Raw genomic sequence first — 22,263 nt, forward strand, 5'->3', positions numbered from 1 at the left:
TTCTTGGATACACTCCCCATTTCATAGACATACCTAATCATTCAGCCTGTCCACCCATCTCTCCACCCATATACCCATATTAGCCTTCATTGACAGTGCAGTACTGTATGTACAAAAGGGTTCATATTTGTTGTCTGTACCTCCCATGTACCTCTCTATGTCTTTCTCATCCCCCTTCCTTTTTTTGCTTTTAGAGTTTTGTGAATTAAATCATTTTTTCATATCAAAAAATTACAAGTAAAACATGCTTATAGTATGAAATGCAAATGCAATGTTTAAAAGTAAGTCTTCCACACCTAAATCTATTTCTCTGTTTCTACTGCTGAGAACTGTTACCATTTTTTGTGTGTGCTCTATTTCAGAGAATTTTTTGTTTGTTTATATAAGCATATATGCCTACCTGGACTTTTTTTTTTCTTCCTTTTTGCCACAGTGGCAGCATACAGAATCTCTATGGTTCTGTAGTTATTTTTTTTTAACACTGTATTTTAGAAATCCTTTCTCATTAGTACATTTATTTTAGCTGCTGTTGATTTATTTCAGTATTCTATGGATACTGCATTATGGAAGGGCATAATGGATAAAATTTAGGTTGTTCTTACAAATATGGTCTCAGGATCTTTGTACACATGTTTTTTGTGCATATATGCAAGTATTTCAGGAGAAAAATCCCTAGGAGTAGGCTTGCTTAGTTAAAAGATAAAAGCACTTAGAATTTTCAGTGTTGTTGTTGTTGTTATGTGCCATCGAGTCGGCCCCGACTCATAGCGACCCCTCCTTGGGTTTCTGAGGTGGTATCACTGCAGAAGTAGATTGCCCAACCTTCCTTCCCAGGAGTGGCTGGTAGGTTTGAACTGCCAGCCTTCTGGTTAGAAGTCAAGTGCCTTGGGTACTATGTGGAATTTGCAAAATTTCTCTTCTAAATAACTGCATCAATCTACACTATCACAAAACACTTTGAAAGTGCCTTGGTCACTGCATTCTTGTCAAGTGTAATAACATAATTTTTGAATTTTGCCAAACCAAATCCACTGCTGTCAGGTCGATTCCAACTCATAGTGACCCCTATTGAGTTTCCAAAGCCATACATCTTTGTGGAAGTAGATTGCGCTATCTTCCTTTCCTGGAGGGGCTAGGTGGGTTTGAACCACCAATCTTCTGGTTAGCAATCAAATGCCTTTGGGACTGCACCACCAGAGGTCCTTTGAATTTTGTCCATTAGGTGAAAACTGACATCTCACTGGAAGTTTGATGTGCATAATAGAAGGGCTTTTAAATTTATTTTTATCCAAACATAATCTATATGAATTTTATCTTTAGTTCATGTTATTAAAGCCTTCTAATCTCTTCAGAGCTCTGGTAGCATAGTGCCTAAGGCACCTGACTGCTAACCAGAAGGCTGGCTGTTCAAACTCACCAGCCACTCCTCGGAAGGAAGATGGGGCAATCTACTTCCATTGTGATACTGCCTGGGAAACCCAAGGAGGAGTCGCTATGAGTCGGGTCCGACTCGATGGCACATAACAACAACAACAATCTCTTCAGGAGCCTGGTGGTGGACTCCTAAAGGAAAAGGTGGCGTTGGGCCATTCTGTGGGAAAAAGGCCTGGAGATCTGCTCCTGTGAGGATTACATCCTAGAAAACCTTATGAGGATCGTTCTACTGGTTACATGGGGTGACTATGAGTCTGACAGCAACTGGTAACAGTCTCTTTTACAGTCAGCAGTCTCTTTTACTGTCAACTATTTCATTTGGGTCTAAATCTCTACGCAGATGTGCTGATGCGAGATTAAAGCCATGGGAAATGATTTAACCCAAGGGCCCAGAAACTGACTTTCAGTGCTTTTAAAATCTACATAAGAACATGGTATAGAACATGATTTAGGTGCCTAAACTTTGCAGGCATTTGTTATTTTCCTCATTTCTCCCTATTAGGAACCTTCAGAACTTGTGGGAAGCAAGCGGCCTCAGCTCCACCTTGTGGGTTCACTGTTGTTGTTGTTGTTGTTAAGTGCCGTCGAGTCGTTTCCGACTCATAGCGACCCCATGCACAGCAGAACGAAACACTGCCTGATCCCGCACCAGCCCCAGAATCCCTGCTATACTCGAGCCCATCATCGCAGCCACTGTATCAATCCATCTCGTTGAAGGCCTCCCCCTCTTTCGTCGACCCTCCACCCTACCAAGCATGACATCCTTCTCCAGGGAATGGTCCCTTCTGACAACATGACCAAAATAGGTGAGACGAAGTCTGGCCATTCTTGCTTCCAAGGAGCATTCTGGCTGCACTTCCTCCAGGACAGATCTGTTAGTTCTTTTAGCAGTCCACGGTACTTTCAGCATTCTTCGCCAGCACCACAACTCAAAAGCATCAACTCTTCTTCGGTCTTCCCTATTCATTGTCCAGCTCTCACATGCATACAAGGTGATTGGAAATATCATGGCTTGTGTCAGGCGCACCTTAGTCCTCAAGGAGATATCCTTGCTCCTCAGCACTTGAAACAGTTCCTTCGCAGTTGACTTTCCCAATGCTACACGACGTCTAATGTCCTGACTGCTGCTTCCGTTGGCATCGATTGTAGAACCAAGCAATGTGAATTCCTTGACAACCTCAATCTTCTCTCCATTGATTGTGATGCTGCTCATTGGTCCAGTTGTGAGGATTTTTGTTTTCTTTATGTTGAGATGTAATCCATACTGCAGACTGTATTCTTCAACCTTCATCAGTAGGTGCCTTAAGTCATCCTCACTTTCAGCAAGCAAAGTTGTATCGTCTGCATATCTCAGGTTGTTAATGATTCTTCCTCCAATCCTGATACCACGTTTTTCTTCATATAGTCCAGCTTCTCGGATTATTTGCTCAGCATATAGATTGAATAAGTGTGGAGAAAGAATACAACCCTGACGCACTCCCTTCTTGATTTTAAACCATGTAGTGTCCCCTTGTTCTGTTCGAATGACAGCCTCCTGGTCAAGGTACAGATTCCTCATGAGTACAATCAAGTGCTCAGGGATTCCCATTCTTCTCAATGTTATCCATAATTTGTCATGATCCACACAATCAAATGCCTTTGCATAGTCAATAAAACACAAGTAAACATCTTTCTGGTATTCTTGCCTTGAGCCAAGATCCATCTGACAACAGCTATGATATCCCTTGTTCCACGTCCTCTTCTGAATCCGGCTTGAACCTCTGGAAGTTCTCTGTCAATATACTGCTGCAAACATTTCTGAATTATCTTCAGTAAGATCTTACTTGCATGTGATATTAGTGATATTGTTCTATAATTTCTACATTCTGTGGGATCACCTTTCTTTGGAATGGGCACAAATATGGATCTCTTCCAGTCAGTTGGCCAGGTAGCTGTCCTCCAAATCTCTTGGCATAACTGAGTGAGCGCCTCCAATGGGGCATCTGTGTGTTGAAATATCTCAATTGGTATGCCATCAATTCCCGGAGCCTTGTTCTTCGCCAGTTCTTTCATTGCAGCTTTGACTTCTTCCTTCATTACCATTGGTTCTAGATCATATGCCACTTCCTGAAATGGATGAAGATCGATCAGTTCTTTTTGGTACAGTGACTCTGTGTATTCCTGTGGGTTCACTGGACCGGTATTATTAATTGGGGATCAGAGTAGCCTAGTTACTACCTGGCAAGGCGTTCTTCCTGCGCACGTCATCTGTAAATTTGAGGGTATTTGATTAAAGACAGCTGCTATGGTCCCTTGCTGCTGCTGCTGCTTTTTTTTTTTTTTTTTTAAATTCTACACTTTTATCACTATTTTAAGGAGCTCTGGTAGCGTAGTGCCTAAGGCACTTGACTGCTAACCAGAAGGCTGGCGGTTCAAACCCACCAGCCACTCCTCGGAAAGAAGATGGGACAATCTACTCCCGTAGTGATACTGCCTCGGAAACCCAAGGAGGGGTCGCTATGAGTTGGGTCGGACTCGAGGGCACATAACAACAACAATCACTATTTTTACTACCGTCTTGGAGAAGAGGTGACCGCTGCCCACAGGGTTGTGGGCATGTGGCGGAACTTGCCACAACGAGAGTTATCTTAAATAGGAAACAAAAGAGGGAAGCATTTCAAAACCTAAACAGCATCCTCGATACAGGATCTGTGGTCCCCTCTGTCCAGATGTTTAATGCCATTGTTCTCAGTCAGTGTAACGATGGTATTGGAAAGGCAATGGCATTGTGTAACAATTTTAGTTCGGACAGTCCCAGGTTCTCTCTTTACCCTGAAAACAAGATAGAAGAAAAGAGCTTGAGCGAAGGTAGGTGGCATTTAGGCTAAACTGGTTCCTGAGCTGCAGAAACAGCGAGTCTTAACACTTGGCGGGAGCGCACCGCGTAGACTGTGCGTGCGGAAGCAGCTCTGGTCGCATGGCCCCCTTTCCTCGCGCCTTCTGTTCCAGGGGGAAAAGAATATCGCAGCCTCGGGGGCGGGGCGCTCTTCCACCGCAGGGTGCGGCTCTCCTGCAGCCCTGGGCCAGCACCCGGGGGGCGGGGAACACTGCCCTGAAGTTTGTCCCCACTCCGCTTGGCAAGAACGTCTGGGGCGCAATAGCGCCGCGTCTTGGTGTGTAAAAGCAGAATGCGAAAGCAGAATCCTAGCGCTTGGTGACTACCCAGGAAATGAAGTTCAGCCTAAAGGGAAGAGAGAAGATCCAGGTAAAGAAGGTGACCCACGATGCGAATCCCCAGACCTGTCTGGGTGGAGGATGGAGTGGGAGGTGTCTCGCTCTGGTCGTCTCCAAAGCATGCAGCTCTGCGGTGCTTGGTGTGACCGGGCAGGGAGGATCGCTTGGGTCTGCCCTCATCTCTACCACCTCGTCCAGAGCCAGGAAATGACACTTGTCAGTGATAAGTCAACCCTCGTCCTACGAAAGCTCAGGAAAAGCAAAAGGAAGGGCAGAGAGGTTGTGCGGGGCCAGGGGCGAGGACTGCCCCATCGCCATACTGCTCCGCCCTCGCCCCGCCCCGAGTGTGGCCCTCAGCTTCCACTGCCCCCTCCCTGCTCTCACTGCTGTCCCCTGTCGGCTTTCTACCCTGGCAAGGGGTGGTGAGGGACGGCCCGGTAAGGAAATAGGGGCAGATGGGGAGGCGGTGGAGATTGTGGCTCTCGGGAACCGTGAGCCCACCTCCGCCCTGCCCTGGCGCTCCGCCCTGCTGTCCCGCCTCCTTTGTGCGGTGAGTGCTGTTGCCTGGGCGACGGCACCGTCCCGCCCCGGTCCCGCCCCGGCCCGCCGCAGAGCGGCGCCCGCGCCCCTGTCTCCGCGCGGCAGCCGGCCCCGCCGCAGTGTACAGGAGTCGCCGCCGCAGCCGGCAGCTGGGCGGGTTTTCCGGGGCCGTCGCAGGGTGCAAAGCTCGACTCTCCTGCGTCTGTGGTTTCTCTGGCCCCGGTCTGCTCCTGGCCGCGTCGGTCTGCTGGCCCAGTCCCAACTCTCCATCCGGCTCCGAACCGAGGCACGACAGCCGCCGCAGGGACCCGACCATCGGACCCTGCCCCGGACGTCTGTTTGGACCTGCCGTTGATGACAGCTGGCAAGAGGCTATCATGGAGGGGGATCGTTCAGACTCGCTGGTGAGTTTGGGGAGAGGGGCCGCCGCCACCTCACCTCTCGATGGCGGCGCGTGGAGCTTTAGGTCTTTCTCCTTCCTCAGCCACGAGCCCAAAGGAAGCCTCTCCCGAGAAGGAGCGAGGGCGGGCGTGCGGTGGCCCCGCTTCCTCTTCGCCTTTCCCTGCGCCGGGCAGGGCTCTGTAACCTAGGGTGTCCCATTCCTACTACTCGGAGTGTGGCATTCGGCGTCCTCGGGGGAAGGGAGCGCCGCTCCGGACCGGTGGTCTACCACCTTAGCACCTCAAGGAGTTCTGGCTGGGTTCTTTAATGGGTTCTGGCTGTAGAATTAATTCGCTTCTGGGATTCAGGTGCAGTCGCTGGTTGGGGGGGCGTGTCCTTTGTCTAAGCGGCCTTGCAGCGGGTGCTGTGCTGGGCTCCGACCCCCGCGGTATCCGGCCCCCGTGCCCCAACGCTGCCCCAAGCATCGCGACGCCTCCCAGGCTCCTCAGGCTCGTTGGGGGCGGGCGGTGCCCTGGCAGCTGTCGAAGTACAAGTGTGTGTTTGAAGAGGTCGGGTTTGCTGGTCTTCGAACTTGTTAGTTTCCCGATGAAACTCATTTATTTTAAAGTGGGTTAACTGAGAGAGCCACTAGGTTGTGTTCTCTTAAATTGTTTCCACCCCAATGAATATAAAAAGCACAATAGTTTTTCTTTTGGTTTAGATCTATCGTGATTTAAAAGCCAAGTTCATGACATTGATTTATCTACAAGAAAAGTGGAAATGGTTATAGATCTCTCAATACAAGATACACCTTAAGTGGCAGTATAGTTTTATATTAAAAATAGAGTATGAGAGTCTATTTTGGACAATCAGAACAATTTCTTTTGAATTAGGTGTCAATCCGTTGTGATAGGATGTGGACAAACAAATATTCTTTGATGTGAATTGGAAGGTGTGGCTGTTTTATTTCCAAATTTATTAAGATTGTAATATGATGTGGGCCTTTATTTTAAATATCTGAGTGATTCAGCAAGAGAACTCTGCATAGAAAGAGTTGACAATGATAATGCCAGTTGACTGTAATGCTATTAAATTATCAGGGATTATTAAAGTACTTTGTTTCCACTTTAGATAGAATAGGATAGTATACTTTTATTTCGTTAAAATAAATGAAGTAATTCAGTTTCAATGTTTCTCATAGTAGAAATGATTTACAAGGTCATAAGAACTTTAAAGTTGGGCTGTCATGAAGATTGTAAGGATACTCATAGTTTGGAATACATTTTTTTTTTTTTTTTAAATAAACCACTACATAGAATAAGGATGGGAAACTGGTATGGGTTAATCAACCTTTTTAGTTTTGATGAGTCTAAACTGTTCCTCATTGAAAATAAAGCTGTGATAATGATGCTTTTTAATCCTCTTGGTCTTTTTAATATTTATGAAGGGCTTTTAAGATAACTGCTTAGTTATATATAGCATGGGAATCTCAAGCCTTTTAGCTGCATTGCATTTGGAGCATATGAAAAATGGTCACATATAAATGTAGAAAATTGCTGATAATTCAGTTTGGAAATAGATTTTAGCTAGCTTCCACACATAATGGCTAACACAATTTTTACCAGCTCTTATTATTTGCTAGGCACAGACATATGTGCTATATAGAAGTAGTTCTATTCTTAGTGCTGTCTTCTTAATTTCTATTGGAATAATAAGCTTCCAGGATTTCACTGAAGTCCTAGTTCAGTGAATTAATGATTTTTATGACTTTGTAGCTGTTGATAGAATATCATAGTCCCCTAATATTTTATGTAGGAGCTCTGGTGGCATAGTGCCTAAGGCATTTGACTCCTAATCAGAGGACTGGGGGTCCAAACCCACTAGCTGCTCCTCCTCGGATGAAAGATTGGGCAATGTACTTCCATAGTTATAGCACCTCGGAAACCCAAGCAGGGGTTGCTATGAGTTGGATCCAACTCGATGGCAGTGAGTTTATATATATATATATATGTATATATATATTTTATCTAATATCTCTCTCTTGTCCTCACTTTCTGTACTTTTACCATCTTTTATCTCTTCAGCTTAGGCCATGGATGTTGAGGGAGCTGATGGTATAGAATTTCATAGTAGAAAAATTTAAGATTAAAAAAAATGTTTTTAATTCTTTTCTTAAAAGGTAAACACATGTACATATATATAAGAAGGGCATATTCATGTGACCATACACATTTACCTGCTAAGAGCCTTTGACTTTAATTTCTTTTTCTCAATTTAAGGTTTCCATTAAGAATATTGAAAAAGAGCTCATTTGCCCAGCATGCAAGGAGCTGTTTACCCACCCGTTGATTCTCCCTTGTCAACACAGTATCTGTCATAAATGTGTAAAAGAACTCTTACTGACTCTTGATGATTCATTCAATGACGTGGGATCAGACACCTCCAATCAGAGCAGTCCTCGCCTTCGGCTCCTATCCCCTAGCATGGATAAAATTGACAGAATTAACAGACCAGGTATGTGGTAGAACCTTGGGCCTGGGGGAGCTTAGATATATGCTCAATGATAACTCTGAAAGAAAATTAATTTTGTCATTTTGAGAGTTAATCTTCCTAGATGAATAAATTATAAACTATAGCTACTAAGGCTTCCTTCACTTTTAAAATGTCATAATGAATTCTTGTTTTCTGTATGCACTTAAAAGTGAATGTTGGATGTTGAACACCATCTTGGTGCTAAACCTATTATTAGCCATGTCTATATTTTGGTGGGGGGATGCTCTGGTCTTGTGATATCCTTGGTATGAGGAATAAGATAATGGATTACTAAAGTACATACTAGAAAAGTATAAATATATGGTCATGCGTAAATACTGCAGAATTAAGGGATAAGACTATATCTTATAAAAAGTCCTAGAAGACTTTTTGGAAGTTATTTGGTATGTTTATTCTACCTGTTATATTTATTTTCTCCAACCATTTCTAATTCAGCTTTTAAAATAAGAATTTTTGTATATCAGTAAAGTCAAATACTAGTACAATTCTGTAGTCATGTATACAAGTGGATGTAATTAGATGTATAATACATATACATACATCTTTTAATCCATAGCCAATGTTTAAATTGTTTCCTGTTGGGGTAGCATTACTTTCTTTCTTCTGAACAGCCACTGCAGGATTAATGTAGGTCAGAATTAACTTGAGATAACTGGACACAGAAATTAAGGGCCAGACCTTAGTACAGAAATCAGAGATTGCGACAGAGATCAAAGTCCAAGGGAAGGCAGATGTTTGGGTAGAACAGCCTCATCTCAGGCACATTCTTGGTCTGGAGGAGAGTACTCTGGTTGACCTAAGTTCTAGACTTCAGGGCTTCAACTCTGTCTAGTTTGGGCTTTTTGGTTTTAAATTTAATCCTTTTGTTCCCTCTGTCAGATTCTCCCTCTTGACAGTATAGGAGTAAGTTTTTAATCTTATAAATAAACTTTTCAGACAAGAATCTCTTCCATCTTAAGCTGTGTTTCAGAGAATGTGGTCTGTTTGGGTCCTCCCTGTGATGTGGAGGCTCCTTGGGTTTTGTCTATGTCCTTTATCAGAGAAGGCATAAAAGTAGATTTGCTCTAAGTGTGGTGTCACTGGAATTTTAAAAACAGGTATTTTTCTTTAAATGATTGTCACTAATTACTTGGAAGATACTTTGTGGATATAAAATTATACATAAATACAAGTAAAGGAGCGTTAGGTATGTAGGAGTTCAGGGAGTATGAGAACAGAGAGGGTTAAGCTCATTGTGAAGTCATCACTTTTATGTTTCCCTCACTGCTAAGACTCTGGCACACTGAGGAAGGGAAGAACAGTAGCTTGAACTCATCCTGCCAGATACAACTGAATATTCTATTGGTTTATCTTAATTAGCTAACTGGGAGGCCCTGCTTAATTGACCAAAGAAAATTTACCTTTTGTACACTAATATTCAGCACAGACATTTAGATTAAACTTTAGTTATGTACCATTATTTCTGCATATTACCATATTTTCACACAAGCAATGTGCACTATACATTTTGCCAACCACACAGCCCCCTTATGCATTATTTTCCTATGTGTACTATATGCATTGTAATGTGTGGGTGTGTTATTTACATGGGCACATTATTTGTGAAAAATAAGATTAGACTGATTTCATGTACATATGAGCTCAAATGTATTTTATGTAGCCTTTTAATCTTACGATTTGGTCAGTGTTTCTGTGTGATTCATACTACTGTGAATCACACAGAAACTTATCTAGCACAATAGTCTCAGATAAATGCACAATAGATAGTTGTTTAATAGATGTTGAATATCAAATCCCTGCTACAAGATTTGTGTAAAGAGCAAGCCCTAATGGCTTATATTCAGTCTCACTCTCACTCAATTATTGCAGTTGAGTTGAATCTGACACAGAACGACCCCTCCTTGGGTTTCTGAGGCGGTAACTCTACAGAAGTAGATTGCTCAGTCTACCTTCTGAGGACTGGCTGGTTTTGAACCGCCAACCTTCTGGTTAGCAGTCAAATGCCTTAGGCACTATGCTGCCAGAGCTCCCTAAAATAGTCTAGATAAGAAAAAGAAAAATCTAGTTGCATTGATGTTTTATATACCAGAAGGGGCATTTGTGAGATAACGTTATGATGATGTTAATAGTTGGATGATGGGGGTAAAGATAATGGAGAGATGGCTACTGGTGAAGATGATTGGTCTGGTGAGTGGACGTGGTGCTGGGGAGTCAGGGTTTAACTATTTTGCTAGAGAGGAGGGTTTACTATTGGAGTCAGTTTCTTGAGGTCAGCATCAAAGGAGGTTCTAACAATTTTTTTTTCCTTGCCATAAATGGCATTCTAGCAGCTGTGGCCCTTGGTAACTGTACTGTAAACTTTGGTGAACCTCTCTGTCTTAGAATCTTGTTTCTCTAACTTTGCCATCCCTGCTACAATGAGACGAAAGGCTACATCTAACTCTTTTGTTGAGACCTTTTTTGGTTCTGGAGTATTTAGGTCCTGGTCTCCTTCCTCAGATGTTATCATCTGCTGCTCTACTTTCATCTTTTCCTTTGATGCATCAGTATATTCAGTAGCAGTGGCATATTTTTCAAAATAAGAAATATATCCCACTGTACTTTATACTGTCTAAACCAGAAATAGAGGAGCTCTGGTGGCGTGGTGATTAAAAGCATTTGGCTTGTAACCAAAGAGTTGGTGGTTTGAACCTGCCAGCCACTCTGTGGGAGAAAGATGAGGCAGTTGGGTTCCATAAAGATTTACAGCTTGGAAACACCATGGGGCAGTTCTACTCTATCCATACAGGGTTGCTGTGAGTCAGTATCAACTCAATGATAGTAGGAGTGGGAACCAGAAATATATTTACTAAGGTGTCTTCCTCCTGAGTGCCACCTTTTAAGAAGAACCCTATTAAATTGCATGATGTTCAGAGGGGGGAGGTTAGAATGATGAAGACTTTGAATCTTTTATGTGAAGAATGATGATAGGAAATAAAAATGCAGTGGGTATCTTCACAGCAAAGGTTCAGGATCAATGAGCAGATGGAATAGGATGGCAAATCTCAATTTAGCACAGAGAGAGAAAAAGGAAATGGGCTGCCTTATTATATGAGATACATGTCACTAGAGAAGTGTTTAAATCAGGAGTCAAAATTTAGATACTGCAGGGGCCAAACAGGTCACATACATTAATGAAGCAAGCCTCAGGCATAATAAATACCCAGGCTCCTCTTCCATTTTACTTTTTTAAAACAGAGAACAATAAATACTTCATTTTCCCATTAACTACTATTAGAAAATCAGTAGCCTCAGTATCAGCAGCCAACTGACACTTAGCCTTCTTGTTGGGAGACAGTGGGGTATGGTTGGGGACACTGGAGACTAGAACGGATGTGTTATCTAAAGGGGGCAGTAGGGAGCTCTGGTAGCATACTGCCTAAGGCACTTGACTGCTAACCAGAGGCTGGCAGTTTAAACCCACCAGCCACTCCTCAGAAGGAAGACTGGGCGATCTACTTCTGTAGTGATACTGCCTTTGAAACCCAAGGAGGGGTCTTTATGAGTCAGCTCGGACTTGACGGCAGTGAGAGTTTGAGACTGGGCACCAGTGAATTTTTATCATGTGGGCTTGTTGGGACTATGTTTTACATTTATTAATTTTTCGTGAAAGGCTGATAGTGATTTTTATGTGAAATCTATTTTGTAAATCTTGCTCATTAATTCATATTATTTAAAAGACAGAGAGGTTCACCAAAGTTTACAGTACAGTTACCAAGGGCCACAGCTGCTACAAGGCCATGTCAGGTCAACATAGTACAAGCCAAAACACACCTTTGGCTCTGATCCATCCAGCTTTTTGGTGACCAGTGATTGCAGTCTGTCTTTTAAACAATGTATAGATGAACAACTTTTGCAAATTTTGTGGAGATAGAGTGACTCATTGATCTGCTCCCTGCCAGATCTTTTCCAGCACTAAAGTTCTATGTCTTATTAAATGTCAGTTTCATTCATTTACTCAACAAATATTTGAGAGCCCACTGGTTACCAGACACAGGTAAGTGCTGAGAAGCAATAAACAAAACAGACCTGTCTGTCCTTTTTAAAGAAGCACATAAAATACTTAGAATACATGAATGAAGCAGAACACAGAGCAAGATAACAAACAGATAAAAGCCAGCCAAAACCTGACAAGGGACAAGATTGTAGTCACTTCTTGGTCACAGCCAGCTACCCAGAAGGAGCAAGTAGTTGAACCTGTGGGCTCGGGACCATGGTCACGGGACATCAAGCTCAGTTGGCATAACACTACACAAAACATTGTTCTACTTCCTACTTTGGCGAGTTGCCACTGGGATCTTAAAAGCTTGCAAGTGGCCATCTAGATGCAGCAATGGGCCTCTCCTCGTCCAGAGCGAAGAACAAGGAAGAAAACCAAAGATTTATGGAAACAATTAGTCCTAGTGACTAGTACACTGTGTGATCCACAGCCTGTGCGACTATGACACCAGAGGAACTGGATGGTGCCCAGCTACAACTGTCAAGCACTCGGAGGGGGATCTATGTAGGAGATCCTGGATAGAGAGGGAGAACAATGCGGAAAAAAAACTCAAAATTATTTTTGGGAAAAAAATATTGGGGACCAGGTTTGCTGGTCCAGTGGAGCCTGGTGGAACCTCTGAGACTATTGGCCCCTAGCTGCCCTTCACGTCTGGAATTGAACCCACACCTGTGGCTTCCAGCCAAACAAAAGACAGACATATGAGTTAAACATTTACCTGAGGTAGATACACTCCTTGGAGAGAATAATCACGGGAGAAAGAAGGGCTGTGTATGCACAGGGAGACAGCTCAGGGGGCAGGAGTACATGGAGGGATGGGCACAGGGAAGAAGTAACTATGGGGAGGAAGTGGGAGGGGAGCTGTTGCATTGGAGTAAATTGTAGTCAATGTTATGAGACAAAGTGTATGTGAACTGCTGTATGGAAAGTGAATTTGCTCTGTAAACTTTCACCCAAATCACACACACACACGCACACACAAAACCAGCCAAAAACCTAACACTGCCATTGAGTGGGATCCGACTCATAGTGACCCCTCCTTGGGTTTCCGAGGTGGTATCACTACAGATGTAGATTGCCCAGCCTTCCTTCTGAGGAGTGGTTGGTGGGTTTGAACCACCAGCCTTCTGTTAACAGTCGAATGCCTTAGGTACTTTGCCACCAGAGCTCCTATCAAACACAGATAGAGCACATAAAAGATGAGAACACTCTAAGTGTAATAATCATTCCTGGATATTTTTATTAAAAGAATACACATTTTAGGATTGCCCACCTTCCCACTAGCACCAGTTTTAAACTATTAGAAGTCATTGTATTATAAATATAACATTGCTTACCCTATATTAATTGTGCATTTGTCTATAATTGTTCTTTGGATTGATTCAACAACAGATTCATGGATAAGTAAATTTCCCTTTTTTTTCCTGAATTTTTTTTTTTAAATCACTTAGACATAGTTGAGAAGGACACCGGAAATCCAATTGTGAGAAATTTGTATGAGAGGAATAGAGTTAAAAAAAATTAGTTTTGCCATTGTTTTAATAAGGGAATTCATTAGCCCTGAACTACCCAGTTCAGTAATCACTACTCACATTGACAGTTGAGCAGTTGAAATATGACTAGTCATAATTGAGATGTGCTGTGAATGTGTTGATTTTGAAGACAAAATGAAAAAAAAGAAAAATCTCTTAAATTTATATTGATCACATCTTTTGGATATGTTGCGTTAAATGATGTTATTAAAATACACGTCAAAGATTTCTTTTTACCTTTTTAAAGTGGCTACTAGAAAATTCAAAGTTACATGTGTGCCTTGCTATTTTGTCCCGCATATTTCTATTCGTAGTATTACATTAAACATTTAACAGAATTTTAAAATAAAAGGGTCTCTTTAAAGGAGAGTTTGGTTTGTGGGTATAACCCAATAGCCCATTAAATCATGTAAAAGTAAAATAGTCCTATTACTGTATACTTTTGATGATACATGTACAAGTTTTCCCCATTTTGATTTCTTGTGGTCTGCAAGATATATTCAACTTTTGCAATGTTAATTTACAGTGTGAATTTAGAGCAATAAGTTCAATAAAAGACGTACTTTTACTTTGTATTTCCAACATTTACCAGAAATATTATTGTCTAAAAAATACAAATCAACAAGACAAAGTATAAATTTCTTAAATGCTGCACCAACAATGATTAATTCTGAACTCTAATGAAATAGCTTGATAAATATTTTATATTGGTAAGTTTAAAGATACCATGTGTACCAGGAAAAACACTTTTTTTTTTTTTTTTTAACTGTTAATTCAATAATAGTATTATGTGCAGGATACAGTTACGGCTTTATCATTTGTTAACAAGTTGTGACTCTTCCCTTTGAGTTTAAATTCTAAATCCAGCTTTTCTGTTCATTGTTCACAGTAACCCATTGGAGATCTTTGGGGTGGAGAGGTAGAAAACGCTTTATTGCTTGTGTGGCCGCAGGCAGTATAATTTTAGATTTAAATTAAATAACCCTGATTAGATAAGATTCTTAAACATCAGTGGTCAAGTATCCAAAATTAAGTAGAAAATAAACAAATTGGACTGAAATGACTTAAAGGTCAACAGGACTAAATTTCCTAGTGAGTTCTGCATTTTTTTTAAGGAGAGCACTGATAATTAGTGCTTGCATTTTATCAATATTCAAGGCAAGGTATTTTTGAAGAAAATGACATACATTAATTACCCCTTTTATTCTTCTAAATAGATATCTTTAAAGCCATGTTGCTACCTTGAGGTGGGGAGGTGTAAGCTAGTACTACTTTGTTACATATTTAAAAATTTGATGAAAAGTATTGAAAATTTTTGTAATAACATAATTGTGTAAGTTTTAATCCAGTTGACCTTTAAAGTAAAATTGTTATTTTTGTAAAATATTGGTGATATCCTATACTTTATTTGAGAATAATGACACTTGAGATGTTAGCCCTTTTCAGTCTTCCTCACATTTTTCTGTATTCCTTGATATGAAAATCTAGCCACTTTTAGGAGCCACATGTAATCCTTTTTCTTACAAACTTTGGAGAGTCCCTGAGAATTTTAAGTGTAAAAATTCAGTAATTAGTTAGAGGGTTAGGAGCTGTTTTCTTTTTTTTTAAAAAAAGAAAAGTTAATTGTTTATTAGCCATTTTTGATTTATGAGTATCTAAGGAAAACAGTTTTTGCAGGTTGATAAGTGCTAATGTAACTAATAGGCATCAAATGGTCAGAATATATTAAAAGAAACTAATGTGGCATTATGAGACATTATCAGCTCATTGCCACATACCAAGAAGTTCACATGAATGTCCATTGTGAGGAGAGGTAGTTTAATAACTGGCCAGGTATTAACAGTGAGGAAGTTGTTTGCAGTCAGAATATGGGAGAGGATGTAACTGTTAAGAGGTTTGGAACCTGTTAGTTATGAATTGGCTTCCTTCCCTCTGTTTTGAAATGCATAATTTCTCTTTGATATTTTAATGATAAATGACTAAAAGCTGAGTTTTAGGAGAGGATTTTGTTATAAAATGACTTGAAATTATCTTGGAGTCTTTTTTAAATTGTGTCATAATTCATGCTTGTTTAATTTATCTTTGAAGTTAAGATACATGCAGAAAAGAACTGATTCTCTAAGATGACAGTATTCAAATAATTTGCAAATATTATTGGCCCCACAAATTCATTTTAACAAAATTTGCATTGCTTAGTCTACATACTTCTGTATTTTTCATCATTATTTTTCTTTTTCATTATATCATGTTTTAGAGCAGAACTGTTCAATAGAACTTTCTGCTATAATGGATTCAACTGTGCACTGCTCTGTATGGTAGCCACTAGCCATATCTGGCGATTAGGAGTTTGAAATATTGTTAGTGGGGCTGAGTAACTAAATTTTTATTTAATTTTAATTAATTAAATTTAAGTAGTTACATTTGGTTAATGTCTGCTGTATTAGCACATCTGTTGAGAGTAAAAACTTGATTCTATTACATTTTATTTAGTTCCGCTGTTGAGTTTATTAGAGGCTCTGGTGGCATAGTGCCTAAGCCATTTGACTGCTAACCAGAAGGCTGGCGGTTCAATCCCACCAGCCACTCCTCAGAATGAAGGTTGAGCAACCTACTTCCATAGTGATACTGCCTCAGAAACCCAAGAAAGGGTTGCTATGAGTCGGATCCGACTCGACGGCAGTGCGTTAGTTAGCTAGCTGGTTAGTTAGTTGAGTTTATTCATTAAGTTTACTTCCCAGAATTACCCTTAGGTCTGTCTTGTTTTCTTTACTGTCTTAAACGTGAAACCATGGTAGAAATACAAGACATAGAATGAAATAAAAGTTTAAAATTCATTGGAAAGATTTGAGAGCTTTAAGATCTGTTTAGAAAAGTAGCCAAGGTTCTATTTGAATAAGTTTTGTGAAAAATTAATCACTTGTCTTGGTTTGATATTTTCACTAACTGAAGGTCAGTCTGATGCTTTACATTTTATTTTTTAATTTTAAAAATAAGTTTAAAAAGGTTTACAGAAACATCTGAACTTGAAGACCACATGACATTTCATTGTCATGATTTTATTTTGTTTTATCCCATTATTTAATTGACTACAACTTTTAATTCTTAAACCAATAATAACCCATTTTTCAAACTTTGAGTAAGAATAGTCATCCATTCATTTTAATTTCTGTCCCCTAGTTCACATATGGAAGAATGCAATTAAATATGAATTTCCATTTGTTTAAACTTGACCACTGCACTGTCTTACTTCCAGAATTGTTTGGCTTCTTTTTTCACTAAGTGAAATTTTCATTGGCATGTGTTTTAAAATTAGCTTTGCTGCCTTTTTCATTGTATGTCTGCTGTGATGTGAAACATCTTGGATTATATTGCATGTTTTAAAAATTATTACAAAACTATATTTTAGGTAGGATTTTCAAATTTTTGTGGGACAGCTTTTTTTTTGTATGCAATAATGTTTAAATATATAAAGGTTAAAAATATCTTAAATGAAGATAGTAAAAATATTCTGCATGCTGCATAATTGCAGGGCATATTGCTATTTAGCACACTATAAAATCACTGTCAGTGAGCAATATTATGTGCTGATGGCTAAATTTTATCTGTAGTGCTATCATGCCACGTATCTTTTAAGACATTCTTTTAAGTGATGGTATTAGTGTGCAAAAGCAATGGTAATATAGCTACTCAATGGTCTTTTCTAAATGTGGTATACTGACTTTAACCATTCATCTTTGGTACTTGATACACGGTAGTGTGAAAAGAAGGCTGTAAATTAAGAAGCCTGTGTTTATATTTAGAGTAAGTTATTATGTGGGCAACTGAGATTACTAAGAATAGATTTGTAAACTAGAGGAAGAAATGTTGCATGCATGTATCTATGTCAAGTGGACAACCTAGATTCTTGTGAACTGTGGTGCAAGGATTGTCATGCCTTGGTTTCTTGATTTGGTAAAATCAGAATGATAATACTGAACAGAGATTGTAATGTTAAGGTCATTCAGAGTATGTGTATAAAAAAATTATTTGAAATACTTTTTTGGATAACTTTTGGCTTACTGAATTAAGTAATCTTAATGATTCTCTTTTTTAGGTCATAAGAAGATAATAAATGGTTGGTCCTCCTTAAAGTCATTAAATTCTAGGTCTATGAATGAGCTTTTCACTCTTCTATAGATTACACTCCACTTTTGCTTTCTGAATTTCTCCAGATAAAACAATACTACAGTGGGATACCCTTTATTGCAGTGGTTCTTAATTTTGTGGTCACATGTCCCTCTGAAAAATCAATAAAACCTGTGGATTGTTTAGCCAAAAAAAAAAAAAAAAAAAGGAACAATTTAAGAAAAAAAAAAAAAAAAAAAAAAAGAAAACAGAAAACATGCGCCTCCACCAGAACTACTGAGAGAAGATCTGTATTTGAAGACAGGAAACTAACAAAAAAAAAAAAAAAAAAAATGCTTGTCTATATAAGATGCAAATTTTTGCACATCAGCTTATTTCCTATCAATCAGTTAAGGCTGTGTTCATTTAAATGGCAGCCAAAATTCCTGTGGATATAATTTATAACAATAGTCATAAAGGCTATATAATTTCAAAAGATCCTGACATTGTGTAGTATTGTATTATGTGTTTTATCCTCATATCTGTGTATGGTTTTCATATGAGATTTTCTGTAGAATGTTTTCCTCTGTCTATTCAGATAGAGCTACTTTGGGTATTATGATTTTAGAATATATTTATAAATACATTTATTTCTAAAACTTGATTCCTGTTTTCTTCATTCTATTCATTTTCCTACTGATATTACTAAACAAGGCTTACTAATTACACAGGCTGGAAGCGCAATTCATTGACCCCTAGGACAACTACTTTTCCGTGCCCTGGCTGTGAGCATGATGTGGATCTTGGAGAACGAGGAATCAATGGTCTGTTTAGAAATTTCACTTTGGAAACTATTGTGGAAAGATATCGGCAGGCAGCTAGGGCAGCCACAGCCATTATGTGTGACCTTTGCAAACCACCACCTCAAGAATCCACAAAAAGTTGCATGGACTGTAGTGCAAGCTACTGCAACGAATGCTTTAAAATTTATCATCCTTGGGGTACTGTAAAAGCTCAGCATGAGTATGTGGGCCCAACCACTAATTTTAGACCTAAGGTAAGTGAAGCTTTTATTGTTGGACTATTAAACGTAATGCTATAAAAGAAAGTGTTATGAGTATAGGACTTTACAGTAAGAAAGAAAAGAACTTTAAAACCAGGTGCTGCAAGAACTTTAAGTCTTTATAGTTGGAGTTACTTGGTATGGGACTAAACATCCTACAACTTAAAAGGCAATTTTATAGTATCACTCCATTGTAATATAATACTATAAATGAATATTCATAACAATTATGTGTAATAAAGGTTGTATCAGGTATGCTCTCTAAGACTGAAATGGTTAAAGTTAAAACATTTCTGTGCTTTATGTCATGAACCCATAATTAACTAAAAGATTTGACTGGGGAATATATTTTTCTGACATTTCAGTTATTTAAATTGTACTATGAATAAGAGTAATTCTGACTTTATATTTTTAATCTTGTGATATAATGATTATATAATACCTGAAGTGGAATTTACATTTCTTAAATATTCTGTATAATTTTTTTTTATTGATGCCTAAAAGAACTTTATGTATTTTTAGTGTTTTCCCTGCTTTGTGGTTGAAAAGCAGAATGATTTCTGGACATCTTCATTTATATATCTTTTTGATTTATATAGATATACAAAAGTAATCTATTTTAACTGAAGTTTTTATTTCTCAAAATTTAGTAACTTGTGTGAGTATGAAAATCTATTTGCACGTCTAGGACTTAATTTATAATAAACCAAAAGAACAAAACTCACAGCCATTGAGTCGATTCTGACTCATAGCAACCCGTATTGGGTTTCCAAACCTGTAAATCTTTATGGAAGTAGACTGCCCAATCTTTCTTCCATGGAACAGCTGGTGGGTTTAAACCACTGACCTTCTGGTTAGCAGCCAAATGCCTTAAGCACTACACCACCAGGGTCCCTTAAAGAAAGCAGAAAACAGTGTCCCAAAAGTATCTTCAAACTGAGTTGAATATTCCTTATACCATTTAAAATAGTGTAGAGCTATTAGATTAAAAGAAAACTAAGCTTCTATGTTTTAATAAATGACTCTTTTCTCAAAACTATCTCAGTATGGTGGTAGATTTATCAAATAGTTTTCTAATCCTCTAGATCATCCATTTTTAGAAATACACAGCTTTGTGGTGTTTTATTTTTTAAAAAGATTATATTGATATTAGCCAACTGTGAAAGAACTAATGACTGTTAATTGAATTATATTTTCTGAGTTGAGAATTTCATGAAGTTTTGAGCATAAATTGCAAAGTCTCATTCTTTCCGTTTGTAAATGTAGTAAAAAATTGATATAGGAGAACCAAAGAAATATGAATATGTTATATTAAGAAAAAATTTTTTTTCTTCAAGTATTTAGTGTTATTTAGTATTGTAAAATTCTAGAAGAGTGTACCCTGTTCAGTAAAATATTTGTCTTTGAGTTTTGATCATTTCTTGCAGAAAACCAAATTTTACATTTTATTTTAAATGGAATGCTTTGAGAATGTAGCAAATTGTGCATGCTGAAAAATTGAAATCTTTTCTAATCGTTTCTCTCTTCTAGGCTTCAACATTGATATTGGAACTTTTTATAATAAACTTTTGTTGTTGTTGTTGCTTAATATCTACAAGTTATCAGACCAGTTACAGTTGCTTAAAATCTGGTCTATTGAAATCATAGACCACAACTTTTTAGGTTCATTGACATGCTAGTTTAAAGGATTCCTTCCTTTCTTCTGAATGAAAATAATTATTTTACATAAAATGTCAAATATACCTGAGATGGTAATTTATAGAGAAAATTAAAAGATAACAACTTAATCAAAGCAGAAAAGGCACAGCTCTAAATTTGGTCCAGATCTGTACAATTAAACATATCTGTCCCTGTATCATGAAATGTTCCAAGATTCACTTAGTGAGAGCTGGTGAGGCCATGAGTTCTCATAAGTTATTTGTTTTGGTACCAAATACAAATACTGATTATGGAAAAAATGTACTGATTGAAAATTGGCTTTTCTAGCTGGATCCACTTGAGTCATAGGAACGAAATTTTCACCTTTTTAAAAAAGGAAGTCTAGGAGGACTACTTAAAAATAATTCTAATAGAGAATTTTCATGTGATGTATCAAAAACTTTGATTTCTCTTCATATTTCTATTTAGTTAAATGGTTTTATTTAGTGATTTTTATAAAGCAAATCTTTATATTTAGGATTTTATCAGATTACTTGAAACCGTTTGAATGCCATGTAAGCTATGAAGAGCCTTAAACATTTTTTATTCTTTACTTAATAGATTTTAATGTGCCCAGAACATGAAACAGAGAGAATAAACATGTACTGTGAGTTATGTAAGAGGCCTGTTTGTCATCTCTGTAAATTGGGTGGTAATCATTCCAATCACCGTGTAACCACTATGAGTACTGCCTACAAAACTTTAAAGGTAGGACTTGTTCAATTTTGGAACAATTTAGTTTCTTTGTAACTTTATGCTTTTAACTTTTTCTTTGAAAAATCATGGTTTGTTTGGTCTTTCTTTGTTTCTTTGTTTCTTTCTTTCTTTTTTTTTAAGCATAAACACCTTTCATAAATGTACTAAGATGGGAGGGAGGAGGGTTTATTTGCCTTTCTGAGCCTTGATTTTCCTCATATAGAACTCCAGCTCCTTGCACTCTAGCACATAGCCATCTGCTCTGCCACACTGGCCTGTCCTTGAAGTGATATACACTGTAAGAGAGTACATGGTCCTTAGCAAAATGACAAAGTGGCCTCACCTGAACGTTTCCCTTTTAACGTCCACGTTGGCTCCGATACCTTGAGAGCAAGCGCAAAGCCCAGGAATAAGTTAACAATACAAAATCTTGATGATCTACTAATATTAGGTTGCTAGTATTCCTAAAGGAGCTCTGTTGGCGCAGTAGTTAAGGCATTGGCTGCTAACCAAAAGGTTGGCTTTTCAAACCTATCAGTCACTCTGACAGCAGAAAGATAAGGCAGTCTGTTTCCATAAAGATTTATAGCCTTGGAAACCCTATTGGGCAGTTGTGCTTTCTTCTTCAGGATCGTTATGAGTTGGAATTGACTCAGTGGCAGTGGTTTTGGTTTTCATTTTGGGTTATTTCTAACCAAACGGTTAGTTGTACAGACAGTAATGTCCAATATGTATTAAAGCCTGTACTATGCTAGTTAATATCCATACACTTACAAGGAAGACTAGTTAATGACATATTGAACACTTAAGATGGTTACTCAAATTTGTGCACCAACTACTAATACCAAAAATGAAGAAATTGAAGATTTTTATTTTTATTTTTTTTAATTAGGATTTGGGTGAAGATTTCCAGAGTAAATTCACTTTTCATACAGCAGTTCACATATACTTTGTCTCATGTCATTGACCAAAATTTACAATGCAGCAGCTCCCCTCCCACTTCCTCCCCA

The 22,263-nt window shown here is 38.7% G+C and overlaps 1 protein-coding gene across 1 annotated transcript in view; it reads left to right on the top strand.

The window, feature by feature from the left end:
* Window positions 1–22,263, top strand: part of TRIM36 (tripartite motif containing 36) — a 76,613-nt gene that overhangs the window by 13,663 nt on the left and 40,687 nt on the right. The window contains exons 2-4 of the mRNA XM_007954525.2: window positions 7,848–8,082; window positions 18,528–18,853; window positions 21,119–21,265. Coding sequence (XP_007952716.1) covers window positions 7,848–8,082; window positions 18,528–18,853; window positions 21,119–21,265 — 708 coding nt within the window. The remainder of the gene's footprint in view (window positions 1–7,847; window positions 8,083–18,527; window positions 18,854–21,118; window positions 21,266–22,263) is intronic.

This window comes from Orycteropus afer, unplaced genomic scaffold (genome assembly GCF_000298275.1).
Source record: "Orycteropus afer afer isolate SDZICR_OR568_19922 unplaced genomic scaffold, OryAfe1.0 scaffold00464, whole genome shotgun sequence".
NCBI classification, from domain to species: domain Eukaryota; kingdom Metazoa; phylum Chordata; class Mammalia; order Tubulidentata; family Orycteropodidae; genus Orycteropus; species Orycteropus afer.